Source organism: Leptodactylus fuscus, chromosome 7, assembly GCF_031893055.1.
Source record: "Leptodactylus fuscus isolate aLepFus1 chromosome 7, aLepFus1.hap2, whole genome shotgun sequence".
Classification (NCBI taxonomy): domain Eukaryota; kingdom Metazoa; phylum Chordata; class Amphibia; order Anura; family Leptodactylidae; genus Leptodactylus; species Leptodactylus fuscus.
In genome coordinates this window covers 115,510,949-115,531,569 of record NC_134271.1, presented here as the reverse complement: position 1 = coordinate 115,531,569, position 20,621 = coordinate 115,510,949, and the positions used below count along the sequence as shown (strand labels likewise).

The following is a 20,621-nucleotide window of genomic DNA, read 5'->3' as shown; positions in this document are numbered from 1 at the left end:
TAACCAAGACCTTAGTATAACGGATTACTTCTCAAATATACTGTATATTCTCATGTGATCCTGACCACACATTGTTCATTCTGCCACCACGTGACCTGCGATGCTATCATGTATGGTGATTCTTCTTCACGCCACATTCTGTACATTTCATGCATATTTCTCATATCCATAGCTGAATATCAGAGATACAGAATTTAATTGAAATGCTCACACAATAAAGGAAGGATCATGATAAGCAATAATAATATGCCGCACTATGTACTTGCTAGTATCTACAATCACTAAACCCTACTGCCTGGAAAAGACCCTTGGCACAATGATAAATGACTAGAGCACACACAGTCTACTATTACAATGCCACGTTATCTCCTCTTTATAGATAGTAGCAAGAATGGATGCATTCCAAATTCTGAAGGAGAATCGTTGACGGAAATTCAACATTGGAGTCATCCCCTGTGAACTTACACTTAAAGGGATTAGTAAAAAGAAGGGTCTGCTGTACCTAGAAGAAAGGAAAATGGGACTGAGCTGCAATACTAGCTGTAGCCCATGGACAGGAGTGGAAACTCTTCAGCCTAAATGCGCACATAAAAATGTTTGTGGCAGATTATATACTTAGGCCCGTGACAAATATTCTATCACTGATTTCTCTTGGATTTTGCTGTTACTGTTACCCAAGGTATTATTAAAAGGTGAAATCCACAATAAAAGTCTGGACAATGAATTGACATGCTGCGTATATGAAAAATCTGCACCATTAAGATGTAACTGAGCTAGCACCGAAAACAACAAAAAACAATCAGAATGAAACAGAAAAACTTTTTTTTATAACTTTTGTTGTTCTTTGTTGTCTTCTATGATAAGATATCACACTGCAGCAGGTTAACCCATTGTAGAAGTTCATGTTGACTCTGCTATATCTGTATGTCAATTTCCATGCTGGAAAAATCTGCATCTGTAGTGGTGCTCCATTCACTTCTATGGAGCTGTGGGCGCTCCATTCACTTCTATGGGGCTGTGGGCGCTGCCAGAGTTTACCATCCTGTCAGCTTCATTGTAGTGAATGGCGTGGCAGTCTCGCAAGTGCACTGTGCTCCATTCATAATGATGCTTTAGGAGGACTTTTGATTTCCCATCCTCCTGATCAATGGAAGACACAGTAATCGGGCCCCCTGCTATCAGACACTCATCCCCTCTCCTGTGGATAGGAAAAAGTGCCCATAACAGCACAACCCCTTTAAATGCTAGTTTAGTTCACTGAATACAAATTTGCCTGTCATTCCCAACGTGTGCATGCAACCTTAAAGTGAGTTTGGCCATGTTGCTTTAAAGAGGACCTTTCATGTCTTCGGGCACATGCGGTTTTATATACCGTGAGAAAGCCAACAGTGCGCTGAATTCAGTGTCCTGTCGACTTTCCCATTATGTGCCCCGGGACTGGAGATATCAGTGCAGTTAATGATAGCTCTTCACTGTCAGGAGGGCGTTCCTGACAGTCTCGCTGGGAACCCCCCCCCCCCTGACAGTACTGTGTGTAGCTCCATACTGTGAGGGGGTATTCCTGAGAGAACTTGTCTATAGACGAGTACTAGTACCAATAGGTATAATTGAAGCAGAAAGTCCATGGAGGAAAACTCTGCGGACTTTCTGTGAAAAATTCTGCAGCTCATTACTTGAGGCTTTAGCCTTACTTTGTAATCTCTTCACAATTGGCCCTTTTCTGCTTACAGCAGTGTCACCTGACAACTTTACAGGGAAGTCTATAGAAAACGAAGAGGGACATTAGTGAGGGAGAGGTAAGACACAGACAGGTACAGACAGAAACTTCTAGATCTGAAATGGAAGTTTCTATTTCATCCCAAGTACTTTATTCACTTTAATAAAGGCCAATTCTTCAGTTTATTTTCCTATATGATGCTTCTGAGTGAGTGAGAAAGAATTAAAGATGACCTTTCATGTCCTCATCGATGTGCGATATTATATACTGCATGAAAGCCGACAGTGTGATGTATTCAGCGCACTGTAGGCTTTCTCTATATGTGCCCCAGTGCTGGAAATATCGGGGCCGTTCATTTCAATGCCGACTTCTACCCACTGTCAGAAGCACGGGCCTTACAGCCTAGCGTCTACGCTGCCTCTGACAGTACACGACTATTTTGTATAAGTGTAGGGTACAGTCATGGGAACAGTCCTCACAGCCCAGCAATAATGTAAGGCCTGCTCTTCTGACAGTGGGGACCATTATCTCCAGCCATGGGCACATATAAGGAAAGGTTACTGTGTGCTGAATTCAGTGCACTGTCGGCTTCCTAGTGGTATATTTATTTATTATTTATTTATTATGCTTATTTTTATAGCACCATCATATTCCGCAGCGCTTTACAGACATTGACAGTCACTGTCCCATATAGGGCTCACAATCTATATTCCCTATCAGTATGTCTTTGGAGTGTGGGAGGAAACCGGAGTACCCGGAGGAAACCCACGCAAACACGGGGAGAACATACAAACTCCTTGCAGATGTTGTCCTTGGAAGGATTTGAATCCAGGACTCCAGCGCTGCAAGGCTAACCACTGAGCCACCGTGCTGCCCATATATATAATACTGTACATTGATCAGGACATGAAAGGTCCTCTTTAAGGGGCATAATTCCTTCTACTTTCTGTGTGCAGTGTAGCTACTATCCCTCCACCATCTCAGGGAGAACTAAAAATTAGGGAGAGACTACAGAGGGGAGAATAGATAAAAATGAAATCGTCATATAATAGCCAGAAATCGAGCAATTCCTCATATAGACAGTGTTCTTTACAATATATAGTGATTGTTTGCATTGAAAGAAAAGACATTGAGATGCAAATCAAATCTACCGTCCTCTGCAGCTCAGTTGCCGTCTTGTTCTGCAATCCCTTGAGTTTTTGTACGTTCAGTCTTCTGATGTCTTCAAGCTGTGAACGCTCTCTTCCCCCTGTCTTGGAGCTATCTTCTAGTAATGGATTTATCGATCTTTGTACTTTCACACACAACTTCTCACCAACAATATACTAACCAAAGTTCGTTGAATGTTGCCAGATTGTAGCGTTGATAAGTAACAGAAAAAGGGAGGGGAACAGCCAAGTGGATTAGAAGAGGGCAGGATATAGGGTCATTGCCAAATTTTGTAGTAATGCTATGGGGAATCTGCCAGTTATTGTTTCCGCATTCACCACATCCCCTGAACTGTTTCTCTGTTTTCCACCAGGTAGGAGAACAAGGAGGAGCAAAGAAGTAAGGAGGCAATTGCAAAGAATAGTGCTAGGCACTGCAAGGCATTGCAAGGTAGTGAAGTATCTGGACAGATTATAATACAGCACAGCCCTGTTAGACTATAATCTACATCTACATCTTTTCCCTCCATGTTTTTGGTCCAAATTTCTACCTGCAAGATAAATCTTTACAGCAGCTGGAACTTTATTTTTCCTGATAGAAGAAAAAGGAAACTGCATTACAAAATCCTCAATAATAATGCTAAATGTTTTCACCCATTGTATGCCGCAGCCTTCCAACTCCTCTATGGTGCTTGAAGATAGGTAAATATATTCCTTAATGTTACATTGCATTAATATTAAACACATAATATATAACATATGATGGACTGCTTCATCATTATTTTACACATTATAATATAAATTCTGTGCACTTTATAAAACAAATACAACACTAACAAAAATGACCACTAGGTGGTGCTGGCATTTTCCTCGCCATTCCTTATAATAGCCTTATTTAGGATTGTCATGATCACAATGTTCACACTGCTGTCCATTGTCCATTGTTATGATCCATAAGACGAAACAAAAGTTTCCCTTATTAACAGACACATACGGTAAAATTTCCATTTTGGCCATACTAATAAACGTCAGTGTTAAAATTAAAAGGAAGGTCTTTTGAGTTTGGTTTATCTTGTTTAACACAGAAAAAAAGCAAAAAAAAAAAAAAAAACCAGAGAACAGCAGAAGACTCCTTACATTTTTATTTTAAGATGTGATGTAAGACGGATGCAAAAGAAACGTCTACTATTTATAAATATAAAAATCCATTGAATCGTATACTGAGATCTGAAGATGTGTAGCGATAACTTCATAAGAACTGTCCTAAAAAGTATTAAGTAGAAGTGACCTTGAAAATGTTGTGGGAACTTACAATATATTTATAAAGCATTTCTGTTTGTATTACCTGCATTGTAGCACCATTGTGTTTGTTATCCCTGTTCTGTGACATCACTATGTGGTTATCCCTGTTCTGTGACATCACTGTGTGTATTATCCCTGTACTGTGACATCACTGTGTATATTATCCCTGTACTGTGACATCACTGCATTTATTATCCCTGTACTATGACATCACTGTGTGTATTATCCCTGTACTGTGACATCACTGTGTATATTATCCCTGTACTGTGACATCACTGCATTTATTATCCCTGTACTATGACATCACTGTGTATATTATCCCTGTACTGTGACATCACTGTGTGTATTATCCCTGTACTGTGACATCACTGTGTGTATTATCCCTGTACTGTGATATCACTGTGTATATTATCCCTGTACTGTGACATCACTGAATTTATTATCCCTGTACTCTGACATCACTGTGTGTATTATCCCTGTACTGTGACATCACTGTGTGTATTATCCCTGTACTGTGACATCACTGTGTATATTATCCCAGTACTGTGACATCACCGTGTGCATTATCCCTGTACTGTGACATCACTGTGTGTATTATCCCAGTACTGTGACATCACTGTGTGTATTATGCCTGTACTGTGACATCACTGTGTGTATTATCCCTGTACTGTGACATCACTGTGTGTATTATCCCTGTACTGTGACATCACTGTGTGTATTATCCCTGTACTGTGACATCACTGTGTGTATTATCCCTGTACTGTGATATCACTGTGTGTATTATCCCTGTACTGTGACATCACTGCATTTATTATCCCTGTACTGTGACATCACTGTGTGTATTATCCCTGTACTGTGACATCACTGTCAACAAATAACAAACAAGGTAAGTATGACATCTGGTATATAAATACTATAACACCAATACACATGGTATAATGTTAAAACTTCACAATTTTTATTAAATCACAATATACAAAGTACAAGAAAGATTTGGACACTGTTGAGCACAAAGAATACAGATACAAAAAAGCTGGGTGCTGTGAGATGCCAGCTGGAGTAATAATCCCTGAAGATACTGCTGAGTTGCTATAATGCTAAAGTGCATATAGCTGTAATGTAATCTCACCTGAGACTCTATAAATGTGTGAAAGCAATTCATATGTATGGTACCATATTAAATCTGGGTTGAGGCACGTGCAAACAATACTACCAGTATTAATAATGTATTACATACAATCCCATAGATAGGTATCCATTGTGATGTCACTCAATATGATTCAAGTCAAAAAGACTAATACATATATACAAAGCATTCATGTCCATATAGGAATTTCACACATAGGAGCTTACCCATAGTAGGGATACTAAGCAGACCAACAGGGACGGGCACCACACTACCCAGACCCCGACGCGCGTTTCGGCGCAATGCCTTCGTCAGGAGGTGGAGTCAAGGGATAGAACAGATCGATATATATATATGCCGGCATATAAGGAAGTTGTCCAATGAGATCGCAGAGCGTGTAACCAAAAGCCCGCCAATGGCGAGTCTAAACCGCAGTGAAATAGCGGCGCATGCGTGAGGATATTTCCAGAGCCGATCACATGACCGGTCAGCCGACAGAACAACTCTCGCGTGAGTACGCGCGGTTGTTCAATATTTCAGCCGGGGCATGTGACCACCACAGACACCATCACGCATGCGCACTTCGCTCGGTATCGATAATAGAAAAACAAAGTAACGATCTTCACTGGACAACGACAGCCTATTCAGGGAAGGGGATTCCACGAACTTTATATAAAGAGGAAGAATGTATGTATACCGAAACCAGTAACAGAGATAGAACTATAACTACTATTACTTGGTACAAAGTGATGAACAAACACTGCTACAGTATAATGTAAAGTGATATGTGCATATAAGAATAAAAAACCCATGTTATATCACCTAAGTAAAACACATACTTGAAGCCCTACAAAATTGTAAGATTGTAGAAATTTATATAAGTGACATTGTGTCCATTACCATATTGAATAAAATTAGAATACTGTGAAAAAATACAATATTTATAAAAAACCTCACATTTAGTATATCATGTTAATTTACTTGTTGTGTGAGTGACAGCCTAAATGACATTATAATATGAATACCATATAATGTGAATATAAGTTGTATGATGTGCAAAAAATAAAAAATAAAAATGAAGAATAAAGATTATAAAAATTCTTGATTGAAGGAACCCAGAAGAAAAAGGCGTTCATGACGACATAACGATCTTATGACTATAAAGAGAAAAACAAATTCTGTGACATCACTGTGTACATTACCCCTGTACTGTGACATCACTGTTTGTTATCCCTGTACTGTGACATCACAGTGTGTATTATCCCTGTACTGTGACATCACTGTGTGTATTATCCCTGTACTGTGACATCACAGTGTGTATTATCCCTGTACTGTGACATCACTGTGTGTATTATTCCTGTTCTGTGACATCACTGTGTGTATTATCCCTGTACTGTGACATCACTGTGTGTATGATCCCTGTACTGTGACATCACAGTGTGTATTATCCCTGTACTGTGACATCACTGTGTATTATCCCTGTACTGTGACATCACTGTGTGTATTATCCCTGTACTGTGACATCACTGTTTGTTATCCCTGTACTGTGACATCACTGTGTGTATTATCCCTGTACTGTGACATCACTGTTTGTTATCCCTGTACTGTGACATCACAGTGTGTATTATCCCTGTACTGTGACATCACAGTGTGTATTATCCCTGTACTGTGACATCACTGTGTGTATTATCCCTGTACTGTGACATCACTGTGTGTATTATCTCTGTACTGTGACATCACTGTGTGTATTATCTCTGTACTGTGACATCACAGTGTGTATTATCCCTGTACTGTGACATCACAGTGTGTATTATCCCTGTACTGTGACATCACAGTGTGTATTATCCCTGTACTGTGACATCACTGTGTGTATTATCCCTGTACTGTGACATCACTGTGTGTATTATCTCTGTACTGTGACATCACTGTGTGTATTATCTCTGTACTGTGACATCACAGTGTGTATTATCCCTGTACTGTGACATCACTGTGTGTATTATCCCTGTACTGTGACATCACTGTGTGTATTATCCCTGTACTGTGACATCATTGTGTGTATTATCCCTGTTCTGTGACATCACAGTGTGTATTATCCCTGTAATGTGACATCACTGTGTGTTATCCCTGTACTGTGACATCACTGTGTGTTATCCCTGTACTGTGACATCACTGTATATTATCTCTGTACTGTGACATCACTGTGTGTATTATCCCTGTACTGTGACATCACTGTGTGTATTATCCCTGTACTGTGACATCACTGTGTGTATTATCCCTGTACTGTGACATCACTGTTTGTTATCCCTGTACTGTGACATCACTGTTTGTTATCCCTGTACTAGGACATCCCTGCCTTTATTATCCCTGTACTGTGACATCACTGTTTGTTATCTCTGTACTGTGACAGCATTGTATTTATTCCCCCTGTACTGTGACATCACTGTGTGTATTGTCCTTGTTCTGTGACATCACATTACTTCTGAACTGAGAGATCACTTTTTATTATCCCTTTAAGAGTGGCGTAACTAGGAATGGTGGGGCCCCGTGGTGAACTTTTGACATGGGCCCCCACCCCACCGACCGGCACACCCGCCAAAGACCTCGACCTACCCCCTCCACGCACACACACATTCCTGCGTGCTCTATTATGCTCCATAGTGGCCCCTGCACACACTATTATGCCCCATAGTGGCTCCTGCACACAGTATTATCCCCCATAGTGGCCCCTGCACACAGTATTATGCCCCATAGTGGCCGCTACACACAGTATTATGCCCCATAGTGGCCCCATCACTCAGTATTATGCCCCATAGTGGCCCCTTCACCCAGTATTATGCCCCATAGTGGCCCCATCACCCAGTATTATGCTCCATTGTGGACACCCATGAACAATTATTATACTCTGAGGTCTTTTCAGACCCCAGAGTATAATAATCAGAGACCGAGGAGGCATAAAAACATAAAAAACTCTGTCATTTACCTGTCCCCGACTCCGCTGCAGTCCTCGTTGGTGTTGGCCATCTTCAATGACGTCAGGACGTCACGTCTCATAGATTGGAAGCTCTTGCGAGCAGGGCCTTCAGTCCCATTGTGTGAAATGACTTTCTTTGTAATGTATCTTTCTGTCTGTATTTGAACCCTACAAATTGTACAGCGCTGCGGAATATGTTGGCGCTATATAAATAAAATTTATTATTATTATTACATGTCCTGGTCATGTGACGTCAGATACGTCACACAACTAGGCCGAAGCCTGTCTGGAGCGTGGAGAGGTAAATAACACAGTTTTTTTATGTTCTCTTACCTCTCCTGGGCCTCCGATCATTATACTCTGGGGTCTGAAAAGACCCCCGAGTATAATAAGAGTATTTGTGGGGCCCATGGTGTTACTTACCAATCCCAGCCCTGCCAGGATCGGTAAGTAAATAGGGCCCGTTAATGGCTGGCGTAACTCCAGCCGGTAACGGCCTATTAAAAAAAAAAAAACACAGCGGTAGTGGCTGTCACCGGGCCCCTAATGTCCCCGGCCATGTGGCAGCCGCTACCCCTGCTACCCCAGTAATTACGCCACTGCCCTATAATCTAACATCACAGTGTTATCCCTGTATTTAACATAATAGTGTTGACTATCTCTTTATCTATCTATTTTATGACATTACAATGATTATTTTTTATTGTGGTGTCATTATGTTTGCTACTGTTTACTGTGATATAACTGTGCTTGCTATCCCTATGTTCTGTAACATTGCTGTGTTAACTATCATTATATTGTGACATCACTATGTTCAATATCCGTGTATGGTGACACTGCTGCAGATATTATCCCGCTATTGTGATTTCTCTGGGTTTATTGCTGTACTGTGGCATTACTCTACATACTGTCCATGATTTATGATGCTAATGTTTTTACCATTCTTTTTTCTCTTACTTTATTTGCTATCCCTGCATTATGACAACAGTTTGTTTACTAGCTATGTGATATGATTTTAAAAGGGATTGTCCTAGCTCAAGGATCCTATCTATACTGGTAGTTTATGTAAATTGAAGCCTTTTTCTAAATATATTGCTTTAGAAATTCTGCTTTGTTTGCCTGCACTGTGACCTTATTCCTTTCCATTGTTTACACTCCGTTGCTATAACCACGAATCTGGGTGATAGGACAAGTGGCGTCACTTACTCAGTGTCGGTAGGGGAATCCGTTATCTCTCTATGTAAACACACAGATAACACAGAGTCTATTCTGTACAAGAATCTGCAGATTATCTGTCCTGCAGAAGTGTTATTTGTCCCATTCAGCAGGAGGGAGGGAGAGAAATACAGGAAGTGAGAAGTAGACACTGCATGCAGCCTGGCTGAAAGGCTGAGATGGGAGAACTCCTTTAATGTGTTTATTATTCTTGCACTCTGACATCACTGTGTTTATTAGTCCGGTACTGTTACATCACTCTGTGCATTAGCTCTGTAATGTGACATAACTGTGTTTAAAATCCCCGTACTGTGACATCACTTTTTGTATTATAACTGCACTTTGACATCACTGTGTATATTATCCCTCTACAGTGACATTAATGTATGCTTTATCTCTAGACTGTGATATCACTGTGTTTGTGTATTATCATTGTGTGTATTATCTCTATCCTGTAGAATCACTGTGTACATTATCGCCCTACAGTGACATCACTGTGTGTATTATCCCTGTACTGTGACATCACTGTGTGTATTATCCCTGTACTGTGACATCACTGTGTGTATTATCCCTGTACTGTGACATCTGTGTACATTATCGCCCTACAGTGACATCACTGTGTGTATTATCCCTGTACTATGACATCACTGTGTGTATTATCCCTGTACTGTGACATCACTGTGTACATTATCGCCCTACAGTGACATCTCTGTGTACATTATCCCTGTACTGTGACATCACTGTGTACATTATCGCCCTACAGTGACATCACTGTGTGTATTATCCCTGTACTGTGACATCACTGTGTTTGCTATCCACTATGTGTGAACACGCCTTAATTTTCAAACTCTAATTTTATTTTTATTTTTAAATTTATCAAGTCATATTCAGATTACAGAGTTTACATGACTGTGAGGGTTAAACAAAGTCAGGACTTGGCTGACAACAGGTGGCATGTTTTAGCTGGGTGACAGAGTAACATACAGGCAGGAAGGGACTCTCAGTAAGAAATCTCAGGATATGGCGAACCGCAGCAAAAAAGCTGCAGAAACGACCGCTGTGGAAATCATTACAGTATAATTGACATGCTGAGATTTACAAAAATGTTACGTTTTTTTAAATCGCAGCGTGACCGCTGTGGATATTTTTCTGCAATGTGTGGATGGGGTTAGCAAGAATCTTACCCACTTTGCAGGTACTATAAAACGTGCGTCGTTTTCACTATGTGGGGCCCCAGCCTAAGTAGGTTTTATGTACTCTGTAGTACAGTGATGGCGAACCTATGGCACGCGTGCCAGAGAGGGCACGCAGAGCCCTCCATGCTGGCACGCGTGCGGTCGCCCGGATTGCTCACCAACAGGGAATCCGGTACAGGATTCCCCGTTGATGAGCGATCACTGCCTTCAGTTGTATGTGCAAATGCACATACAGCTGAAAGCTGTCAGGGTAGGCCGCGGATCGCGCAACCGCGGCCTACACTGGCTGCAGAGTTTGACCTCTGCCCCGACGCGGGCGCGATGACGTCATCAGCGCCGCCAGTGACAAGAAGGTGGATGCCGGCGGCTCTTCAGGGGTGAGTATGAGAGTGGCTCACTGTGTATATGATGTTGGGGGGAGCGCTTATAATACTTGGTGGGGTGTATGATACTGGGGGGAGTGTATAATACTGGGGGGGCTTATAATACTGGGTGGGGTGTATAATACTGGGGGGAGTGTATAATACTGGGGGGAGTGTATAATACTGAGGGGGCTTATAATACTGGGGGGGCTTATAATACTGGGTGGGGTGTATAATACTGGGGGGAGTGTATAATACTGGGGGGAGTGTATAATACTGAGGGGGCTTATAATACTGGGGGGAGTGTATAATACTGGGGGGGCTTATAATACTGGGGTGGCTTATAATACTGGGGGGTGTACTAAAGAGCATATAATACTGGGGGGGGCCTATTTATAAGCACACAATACTGTGTGTGGATGCCACTGTGGAGCATATAATCCTGTGGGGGGGGGACACCTACTGCGGAGCATATAACACTGGGGGGCTACTGTGGTACTGTGGAGAATATAATATTGTGTGGTGGGCCCACTGCAGAGCATATAATACTGTCTGGGGTCCCCTCACTATTTATATCACACAGTATCTGTTTTATAGCAGACGTGATATTAGTACAGGATGTAAGAATATTACACGGTAACTATAAAACAGATCCTGTGCGATGTAAATAGTGAAAATTAATTGTTCAAAGTACCAAATGCCGAGACCTTTACATTTCAGTACAACGTTGTTTGTATTATTGAAAGCTCTGTAAAGCCCCACATGACTGTAATTTTTGGTCAGTAACTGTCCGCAATTGTGGATCCACATAGTATTAAGTCTATATTGTCGTGTTGGCACTCCGCGAAAATTTTGTGGGTTTTGGGTTGCAGTTTGGGCACTCGGTCTCTAAAAGGTTCGCCATCACTGCTGTAGTATAACCTTAAAAATTGTTATAGTCTTGTGTAATACATGTTTCTACAAGGGGGAGACAGCCATATAATTCTATGAGCCCAGTAGTTAAGGAGGCCAATGCCCGCCATAGCAGCTTCCCACTGAATATTAGATTGCATTGCAAGGATTGAGATAGAGAACTCCATAGCTTACAATTATTGGTTGGTTTATAGAGAGACATTAGGGGGTGCTCTATTTGCAAGGGTGGAAATAAGCCCTTTGTTGCCTGTGTCCGTTCCTGGTTTCTACATTGGTGACACAGGATTTGGTGAGCATCAGCAGGCAGAACATTAGAGTTATCAGTTTAATAATCTCCTATTTGCCCAATATGGAGGTTCTGATGCTTTAATACATGTCCCTATTTTTGTCCATCAGGGCTCATATACCTGGCGTTATTTTGGCCTCATACAAGCACTGATATGTAATACTACACCCGTAGTAATCTATGGGGCCATGCTGTACCTTAGTACAGCTCCAATTTCAGACATTGAAACCGACAGCAAATAAAAAAAAAATTGGGACATCTTTCGTGCTATTACTGAGGCCCAATATGGCACCACACAGAGCACCTACGACTGTGATATGGATATCTGCTGTACATACGATGACAAATGTAGAGGAAATATGGCTCCAAAATGAAAAAGGAAATTGTCTATCACCAAAATATCATTGATGTGAATTCTCACTGATTTTCTCAATGGGGCATGCTTACTATTAAGGTCTATTGGTCAGATTTATCATACTGTTTGATGCTGAATTATAAATCTGTCATATTATTATCTTGCCTAATTTTACTATATTTACTATGAACTGGCTTAGTTATGTCAGAAAAATGCACCAAAATTTGGTGCATTTTTGGCACATGCCATCAGAAATCAGGCCACATCCACTTTCATGAAGGTTTTTATTCTTCATATAATTCTTAGTTTTAATTGCAAGATGAGATAAAGTAAGATCAAAGGAAAGGAGATGTACGGTAGAAAGCTGATTGTGTATAATAATGATATTGCTGGTGTTTTACATACGGATTTATTACTATTAATATTCATATTTTTGACCATATTTGTGAAGACAACATCTTGTTCTTGCCATCTGCATGTTATTACAGTCATAAATGATAATCTGCATTTCCCATCATTTTCTGAGCTGCAGAATATGCAAAACAGGGCGGTGTGAATCCCGTCATAGAAAGTGTAGCAGCGAGATTTCCCATCAAATGCTGTTAATCTAGGATACACCTTTCATTGTGGCACGTTGTGCCTGGACATGCGTTCCCCGAGGCCATGTTATGTTTAGAGGAATCTGTAAGAGTCTCTCTGTTTATTTTTAGTATCCTGGCAGGAACTTCTTCAGAGCACCAGGGCAGGGGAGGCAGAGACTTTCCAAAGTTCACACGACAACCTGCTGGAAGCTCATGCACCAACACTGAGACTGACTTGTGGATTTCCTTGAGAAGAAAGCCGAAAGTAATGGTTTGCTCTAGTCTTATTCCTATACACGTCAAATTAAAGTAAGAAAGTAACCACCCTGGAAGAGACTGCTTGCATCACCGAAGAACTTCCTTTTTTCTCAGCCGTTGCAAAACTTTAGTGTTTCTTATTCTGCACTTCTTCAGACACAAGTTATTCATGCCGTCAGAAGTAGTTGCCAAGGTAGTACAGCAGACGGGATCTGGCTCAGCTACCACCTCCAGTACCAATGAAGCTGCACCAGGAGGTGTTGGTGGTGGAGGGATCTACTCCGCCATCCTCAGCAGGAATTTGCCGATTATAGCTGGAAAATCAAAAACTTTTGAACAACTGCGGGATAAATGTCTAGAGAGAAAAGTTCTCTTTGAGGATCGAGAGTTCCCAGCAAATGACAGTTCCCTATTTTATAGTCAGACATTTCCTGTCAAGTTTGAATGGAAGCGTCCACCAGTAAGTAGATTTTTGTCGATGTGAGTTTGACATTATTTGCTAAAATCTTCAAGTTTCCAATTTGTATGGAAACTGCACATTATGCAGATGAAGCCGAGGACAATATACTGTCGATGTTGGGCTAATGCACCCAGAGCCACTGGGGGAATCTCCATGTTTCACATCTATGTTGGAGTCCACCCAGCTCAGATTCCATCTGACATCACAGATATAGAAATCCTGCATGTCTGACTTATTTGCTTGGCGATGTCAGTGAGAAAATAATGGAAACCCAACAGAACCCATTACAGTTAATGGAGTCCGTCGGAATCCATTATTGTCCATCTGATTTTGTCCTGTGATGGATTAGAAGAATGGATTAAACAATGGTGATGTGAACGTACCTTAAATTATATATTTATTTTGGAAAGTTTACAATTTAGTAAGTTTGGGATCTTAAATCCCAGCTGCATGGCGACATGGTGCTGGTTTAGTGGCCACGAACCAAGGCACAGGTTCCCTTTATAGAAATTCTATAGATCAATATTATGAAACAATAAATGACATGTATTTTTATTGTGCAAAGTTTAATATTCGAGACCTAAACTTTGGTATTATTGACTCTAACTATGGTCTGTATCAGTGGCCTCTGTGGATGATATTCGGGGTATATATGCATAGGAAGCCTAGACATATATAGCCTTTTATATAGATAAGTAGCATGCAAATATTACACTATTACAGATGTGGTCCCTAACCTGACTTTGTTCAATTTTAATATAGTAAATGTGCCTAATGTAGCGGCGCTCCATCAAACTCTGTTCACTTTACTGTAAATTGAGCCCTTCAGGGTGTACATCAGATTTACGGCACTATTCTTGCAGTTTTATGTACCAGAAACCTAGTGGTACCCAGTAAGACTCCATTAAAGTCAATCCATCTGAATTCAATAATATCAGTCCAAGAACTATTTCAGCTTATGTCATGACTCATTTTTACGTGCACAGTTTTCTTACCTAAGACTATGAAAACATAAATCCCAATAGCAGAATATTACTGTACCTTTACACAATTGTACAGGTGACATCAATTCCATCCTCTGCATTAATGGAAACCAGTCATGTTGACCATGCTGTCCGATATGAGCAAATGTACAGCATAATAGACAGAATCGGTATGAAGTGTCCAGCGGGCGTTCTAGTTCAGTGATTGACAACATCCTCTGTAGAAGTGTACACACAGAGAGAGCTGCCAAATACCAAGTAGAATTACTAACCGGACTCCCAAGCCCACAGCACGCCGGATTAATAAGAGAAATAGGATTATTTCATTTTTAAGAAATCATGGATTTTTCTATTTTTTCTTATATTATTTGAGATAACTTAAAAGTTAATTGTCTCAGTGTAAAGGATAACCATTCTTTCTGGTTATTATATAACGTATATATTGCATTTTGCAGCTGTTTTCCCCTCTACAGGCTTCATCTCTAAATCTCAGTTTCCCCTGACCTAGTGAATGGAGACTAGCTGCTATGATGTCTCCATAACCCGTCAAGAGAAGATAGGAGATTCTACTCCATAACTCTCTTACTCATTCCAAAGCAGCAACCTATAGGACATTGTACAGCATTATTGACCATTACTGGTGTGTATAATGCACATAGGGTGAGCTAGAAAACAGATTTATCTGCAGCACCATGTCTCTGCTTCTTCCTCTCTGTCTCACACCCCTCTCGCCCCTCCACTCTCCATAAGTTTCTGTGGGCAGAGTTAATCTGATACTTCTGCAAGACCTAGACAGATTCAGATTCACTTGTATTATTCATTTGTGACAGTGATTCCCCCCTCCCCATACACATTCTCTTCTTGCCAAAAGTGCATATTTTCTGAATGGGGAGAGGATAGAAACCTGCTGTCAAACATCTCTGCCAGTGGCTTATCCTCTACAGGACAAAAGGACTCGACATGTTCAAATACAACAGCACGAATTCTTATCTCCTCAACCTCTGCCATTGGGGGACATTTGGGAGGCCTCTATATACATCAGATGGTCAGCTGATATTGTCAAACTCATTCAACATTGCATGTGTGTGGACAGTGTAATATACTAGTTGATAAGTCGGTGATGTCCTGAGTAGAAATGAGCGAACAGTGAAATATTCGAGATTCGATATTCGTTTCGAGTAGAGCCTCAATATTCGACTACTCGATCGAATATCGAATCCCATTATAGTCTATGGGAAAAAATGCTTGTTTCAGGGGAAACCACTATTCAACTAAAGGAGAGTCACCAAGTCCACGAGTAGCAGGAGGAGAGTGTTTAGGAGGAGCGAAGTGCAGTTAAAGCGCGAAGACCCCATTATAGTCTATGGGGTTCGTGTGCTTTAACTGCACAGCGCTTGCAGTTGCACTGATAAAAAGTAAGCTCCCTCGTAGCCACAAGCTGCCAGCTCTCCCGACTAGCAAAGACGAGCCTGCGGCAAATCAACGCTGGTTCTGCAGCAGGCTCGTCCTTGCTAGTCAGGAGAGCTGGCAGCTTGCTGCTGCGAGGGAGCTTACTTTTTCTCACAGGAATGAATTGACCAGCATTGATTGGCCAGTGTACAGCATTAGGCCAATCAACACTGGTTCTGCCGGAGGCTCGTCTATGAGGAGGCAGAGTCTAAGCTCGGACCACAATGGAGACTGCTGTGGTCCGATCTTAGACTCTGCCTCCTCGCAGACAAGCCTCCGGCAGAACCAGCATTGATTGACCGAATGCTGTACACTGGCCAATCAACGCTGGTCAATTCATTCCTATGAGAAAAAGGCAGCTCCCTCGTAACAGCAAGCTGCCAGCTCTCCCGACAAGCAAGGACGAGCCTGCTGCAGAGGAACCAGCGTTGATATAGCATTCGGCAAATCAACGCTGGTTCTGAATCGCATATTTACTGCGAATAGCTAGTAGTATTCGATCAAATACCTACTCGATCGAATACTACTCGCTCATCTCTCGTCCTGAGATCTGGTCTCCAGATTGGTCTAACTCACCTTCAAAGGTACAGTTTTATGACGGTCATAAATCATAGTGGCACATTATCAAAGAATTAATATTTGGAATATGATTTTGCACTGGATAAATTATATATCTGCATTATTACGTCTCTGTTCATTACTATTGTATACAATAGTAGCTTCTTCAAAGTTTTAAAGGATAGTAGGAACATGATATGGGATATGATCAGGGTATGACCACTGTCTGAAGTTCATGGCAATGGCACTTCCTCACTGTATATGAAAGATGATAAAAACATAAAAGATGACAAAAGGTCAATTTGGAGAAAGTCCGCTGGATTGAAAGATAGTAGAGTTAGTCTATGCTTTTGTGGTAGTGTATGCCAAGGCACAAGGACTAAGGACAGTGAACATGTGTTGAGTGTTTATACTCACTTCTTGGCTAGGAATGTCCAAGGTTTTGGATCCACTGGATTATTTTAGGGTCAAAACTTTAGCTTACTTCAATAAAAGTCAACAATAATAGTAAATTATCAAAAAAGATAGTTTACATCAAAGATAGGCCACTCGTAGTGTATCTGTCCTTAGTCATGAGCCCTTCAATAAAGGTGTTCTACAAAAAGTTCTCCATGGGATAACCCAGTGGGTGCTGAAGGCATCTGATGTTCAGTCAACTGTCTTGGCTTTGGTGGTAAGAGTGATAAGGACTATAGAAGTCAACTGGACTGCTTCATTTCAGAAACTTCAAGTGTCCATGTATTATTGTTGTAGATATCAGCCTCCTAAAATATTGTTTCCTAACAGAATACCCTATATGGAAAATTCTCAAGATCCAGTTTGGAGAAGTCCTGTAGCTTACACTTTGTTCCTTGCATATACCCTATACTATATGTATTATGTTTCAGAAAGGTTTGACTATTTTGATACCGTTATGCTTTGGTAAAAGGCAAGTCAGTGGTTTGTACACTTCTCTAGAGTAAAAGTGTATTGCATGATTAGATTTCCAGAGACATCCATGTGTCTTGTATGAGGAGATTTCTAGAGATGTCCACGTGTCTTGTTCTGACCCCAGACCTGACACCATGCTCGGCTAAGCATTTGAATTGTCACCACTGAGCATTACTTACAATAGTAGTGCAAAGGTTAACCCAGATTATTAACCTTTCTGGTGTCATATGACCAACCATGATGTTTGTTTGACGTAGGACATGGAACTAATAGAAGAATGAAGTTACTGAGGTCAACACTTTATATTCTTCCTATCCGAAATGATGCGTGTTAGTTGTGGCGATATATCTTTTCTAAATGTCTATGGATAGATGACACAGCTGTGGACTTGTTGAACTGGTGATTTTGGGATTGAGTTGACTTATTGACTATTGTGGTAGTTTTGTAATAGATCACATAGACTGTATGGTAAAAAAGATGGATAATAATAGTTACTTCACCTTACTTTCTTAAAAATGTTGCATTCTAGTTTACCAATGCAGTTCTTGCTATACATCTCTCGAGATCTCTGTCCAATGTCCAACGTTGCTATACAACTGTCTCTTATCCAACGTCAAGTAATGTTAGCACCACCAAGACCCAGCTCTTCCAGTTATCCACTTGTACCATGGTAGCTACTGTGCTACTTTACATAGTGCATTACCTATTATTATACCTATTCGCAAGATAATATTACTGCCTCATTTTTGTCTTAGACTATTTATGCCCAGGCTTAGATAAAATCTAAAGTCTAAATAAGACTTGGTAAGTTGGTAGTTGAAACTCTTGTAACAGGGTTAAGAACCAGGACCAGAAGCTATCTTCATGTGAAAGCTTCTTAAAGAATTGTTTAGGCAAACAGACCAACCTGATGGACACGTCAACCCCATCTAGGTGAAAAACTAAAAGCACAAATTCACATGATGAGCTCTGTTTGCCCCATTTTATATAGAAAATGTAAAAAGTTTGCTCATTCATTCTACTGGTTAGTATTTATTTCTACAATTCATGGGGGTATCTGAAGCTGGAGGTAAGGGTCAGACTGGCTTCAATTGAAAATACCCAAACAGTTTGGTTAGTCCTGCCAATTTTCTTGCTTTCTCATAAGGATGGAATGTGATATCCATTGGCACTCTGTATCTTTTATTAGCATCTAGTGATCTTCTAGAACATATGGCATCAGACATCCTCAGACATTCCAAGGAAGAAAAAGCTAGAACTGAGTGTTAGCTGTATACACTTACTGAGCTTAAGGATTTTGGAAATTCAGTACCTATTCTCGGGAAACCTAAAAGGTCAGTCTATGAAGAGTTCCTCAGCTTGGCTCAGATAATACACAGTATTATTAGTCACTAAGTATGTGCATTCGAATATACCTTTAAAATGCATAGTCATTTAACAATTGAAGTTCCAAGAAAGTATGCCTGGAAGGTGGAGATGTCAAGCACTTTACTGCACATACAGGCTTGTGTAAGGTCTTCTGCTATGAGCCACTGTTCTACGCTCAGGGGTATAACTTATTAATGCTGAACGACATGTGCATAGTATAGCCATACATCTAGAATCAGGGCCAGGCTGGTCAACCAACAAGAGGTATTATTGCACATCCGATGCTGTATCTTGTACTACTTTGAGCTGGATTCGGACCCTTACCTGACTGCAGTCTCTCCTGAATTTTCCCAGTGTTTGCAACCTTTTTTTTTTCACCCAGACTGCTCTAACTATTTTCTTGTTGGTTTGGGATTTGTAGTTCTCTTCAGGTTTTGGCCCTGACCTGGCCATTTTGGGGTTTTTTCACTCTGAAATTAGTTTACAGATGACGTGTGTATTGTAAAGTGGCAGAACTATGTTAGTGTCATGTGCGTTCATGCCCCTTTTGATGAACCTTATCGTCTTATGTGTCTTGGCAGCAGCTGCCTGACACTTTAATTTATTGTCAACTTAAGCTCCTCACTCCTTTTCCAAGTCAGTTTTACTTATTTATTAAGTAATCTTGGCTTCTCATTAAGTAATTACCCACTTACAGATATTTCTCCCCACTCTTCCTGTTAGGATAGCAGATGCAGATCTGAGCCAAATAGAGAACCAGTCATAGTACAGACTGCCCAGGATATCACAACTTTTCATGAAAACATAGGTACCCTTTAAGTCCAGTCATAATTATAGTCCAGCCACATCTCACTTATCCTGACTGTGACCTATTTTATCTCAGATATTATTAAAGGGGATCTATCAGCAAAATTATGCTGTATGAGCCCCACATATGCGTGAATAGCCTTTAAAAAGGCCATTCAGGCACCGCTAATCTTATTTTAAACCCCGCTCCCTTTTTAAAATAAAACTATAAAAACATATATGTAAATCATACTCGAACGTGCACGGTGGGTGGTCATGCACGATCCGACGTCATCTTCTGGCATGCCTACCTCTTCTTTCTTCTTGCAGCGACACCCTCTGGTCCCGGCTCTTCCGCAGCGTCATCCTTGTCTTCTTCTGGCTGGATTGCTTGAAATCCCACGCCTGCGTAGTAGCGCTTCCCTCCGGAGCACTACTGCGCAGGCTTCAGTGTCATTTTATATCAATGGCAGTTTGCGAGCGTACGGCGCATGCGCAGTATGCTCATGTATTTCTAAGGGAACTTAGAATACTACTACTCTATTTCCCCACCTAGTCAGTAGTTGCCCTCCTCATCCCCCAGTATAAATACCACTGTACCTCTCCCTTTGAGGTGCAACTCATCCCCACCATAGAGCCTGTTGCCAAAAACAAAGGT

General features: G+C 41.0%; 2 protein-coding genes across 4 annotated transcripts in view; one reads left to right on the top strand and one right to left on the bottom strand.

Moving 5' to 3' along the window:
* Positions 1-15,012, bottom strand: part of LOC142214116 (putative N-acetylated-alpha-linked acidic dipeptidase) — a 216,942-nt gene extending 201,930 nt beyond the window's left edge. For both annotated transcript variants that reach the window (XM_075282888.1, XM_075282887.1), the window contains exon 1: positions 14,931-15,012. The gene's annotated coding sequence lies outside the window, so the exon portion shown is untranslated. The remainder of the gene's footprint in view (positions 1-14,930) is intronic.
* The window catches only part of CAPN3 (calpain 3), an 86,208-nt gene continuing 78,924 nt past the window's right edge, over positions 13,338-20,621 (top strand). For both annotated transcript variants that reach the window (XM_075282920.1, XM_075282919.1), the window contains exon 1: positions 13,338-13,889. In XM_075282920.1, coding sequence (XP_075139021.1) covers positions 13,599-13,889 — 291 coding nt within the window. In that variant the 5' untranslated portion in view covers positions 13,338-13,598. The remainder of the gene's footprint in view (positions 13,890-20,621) is intronic.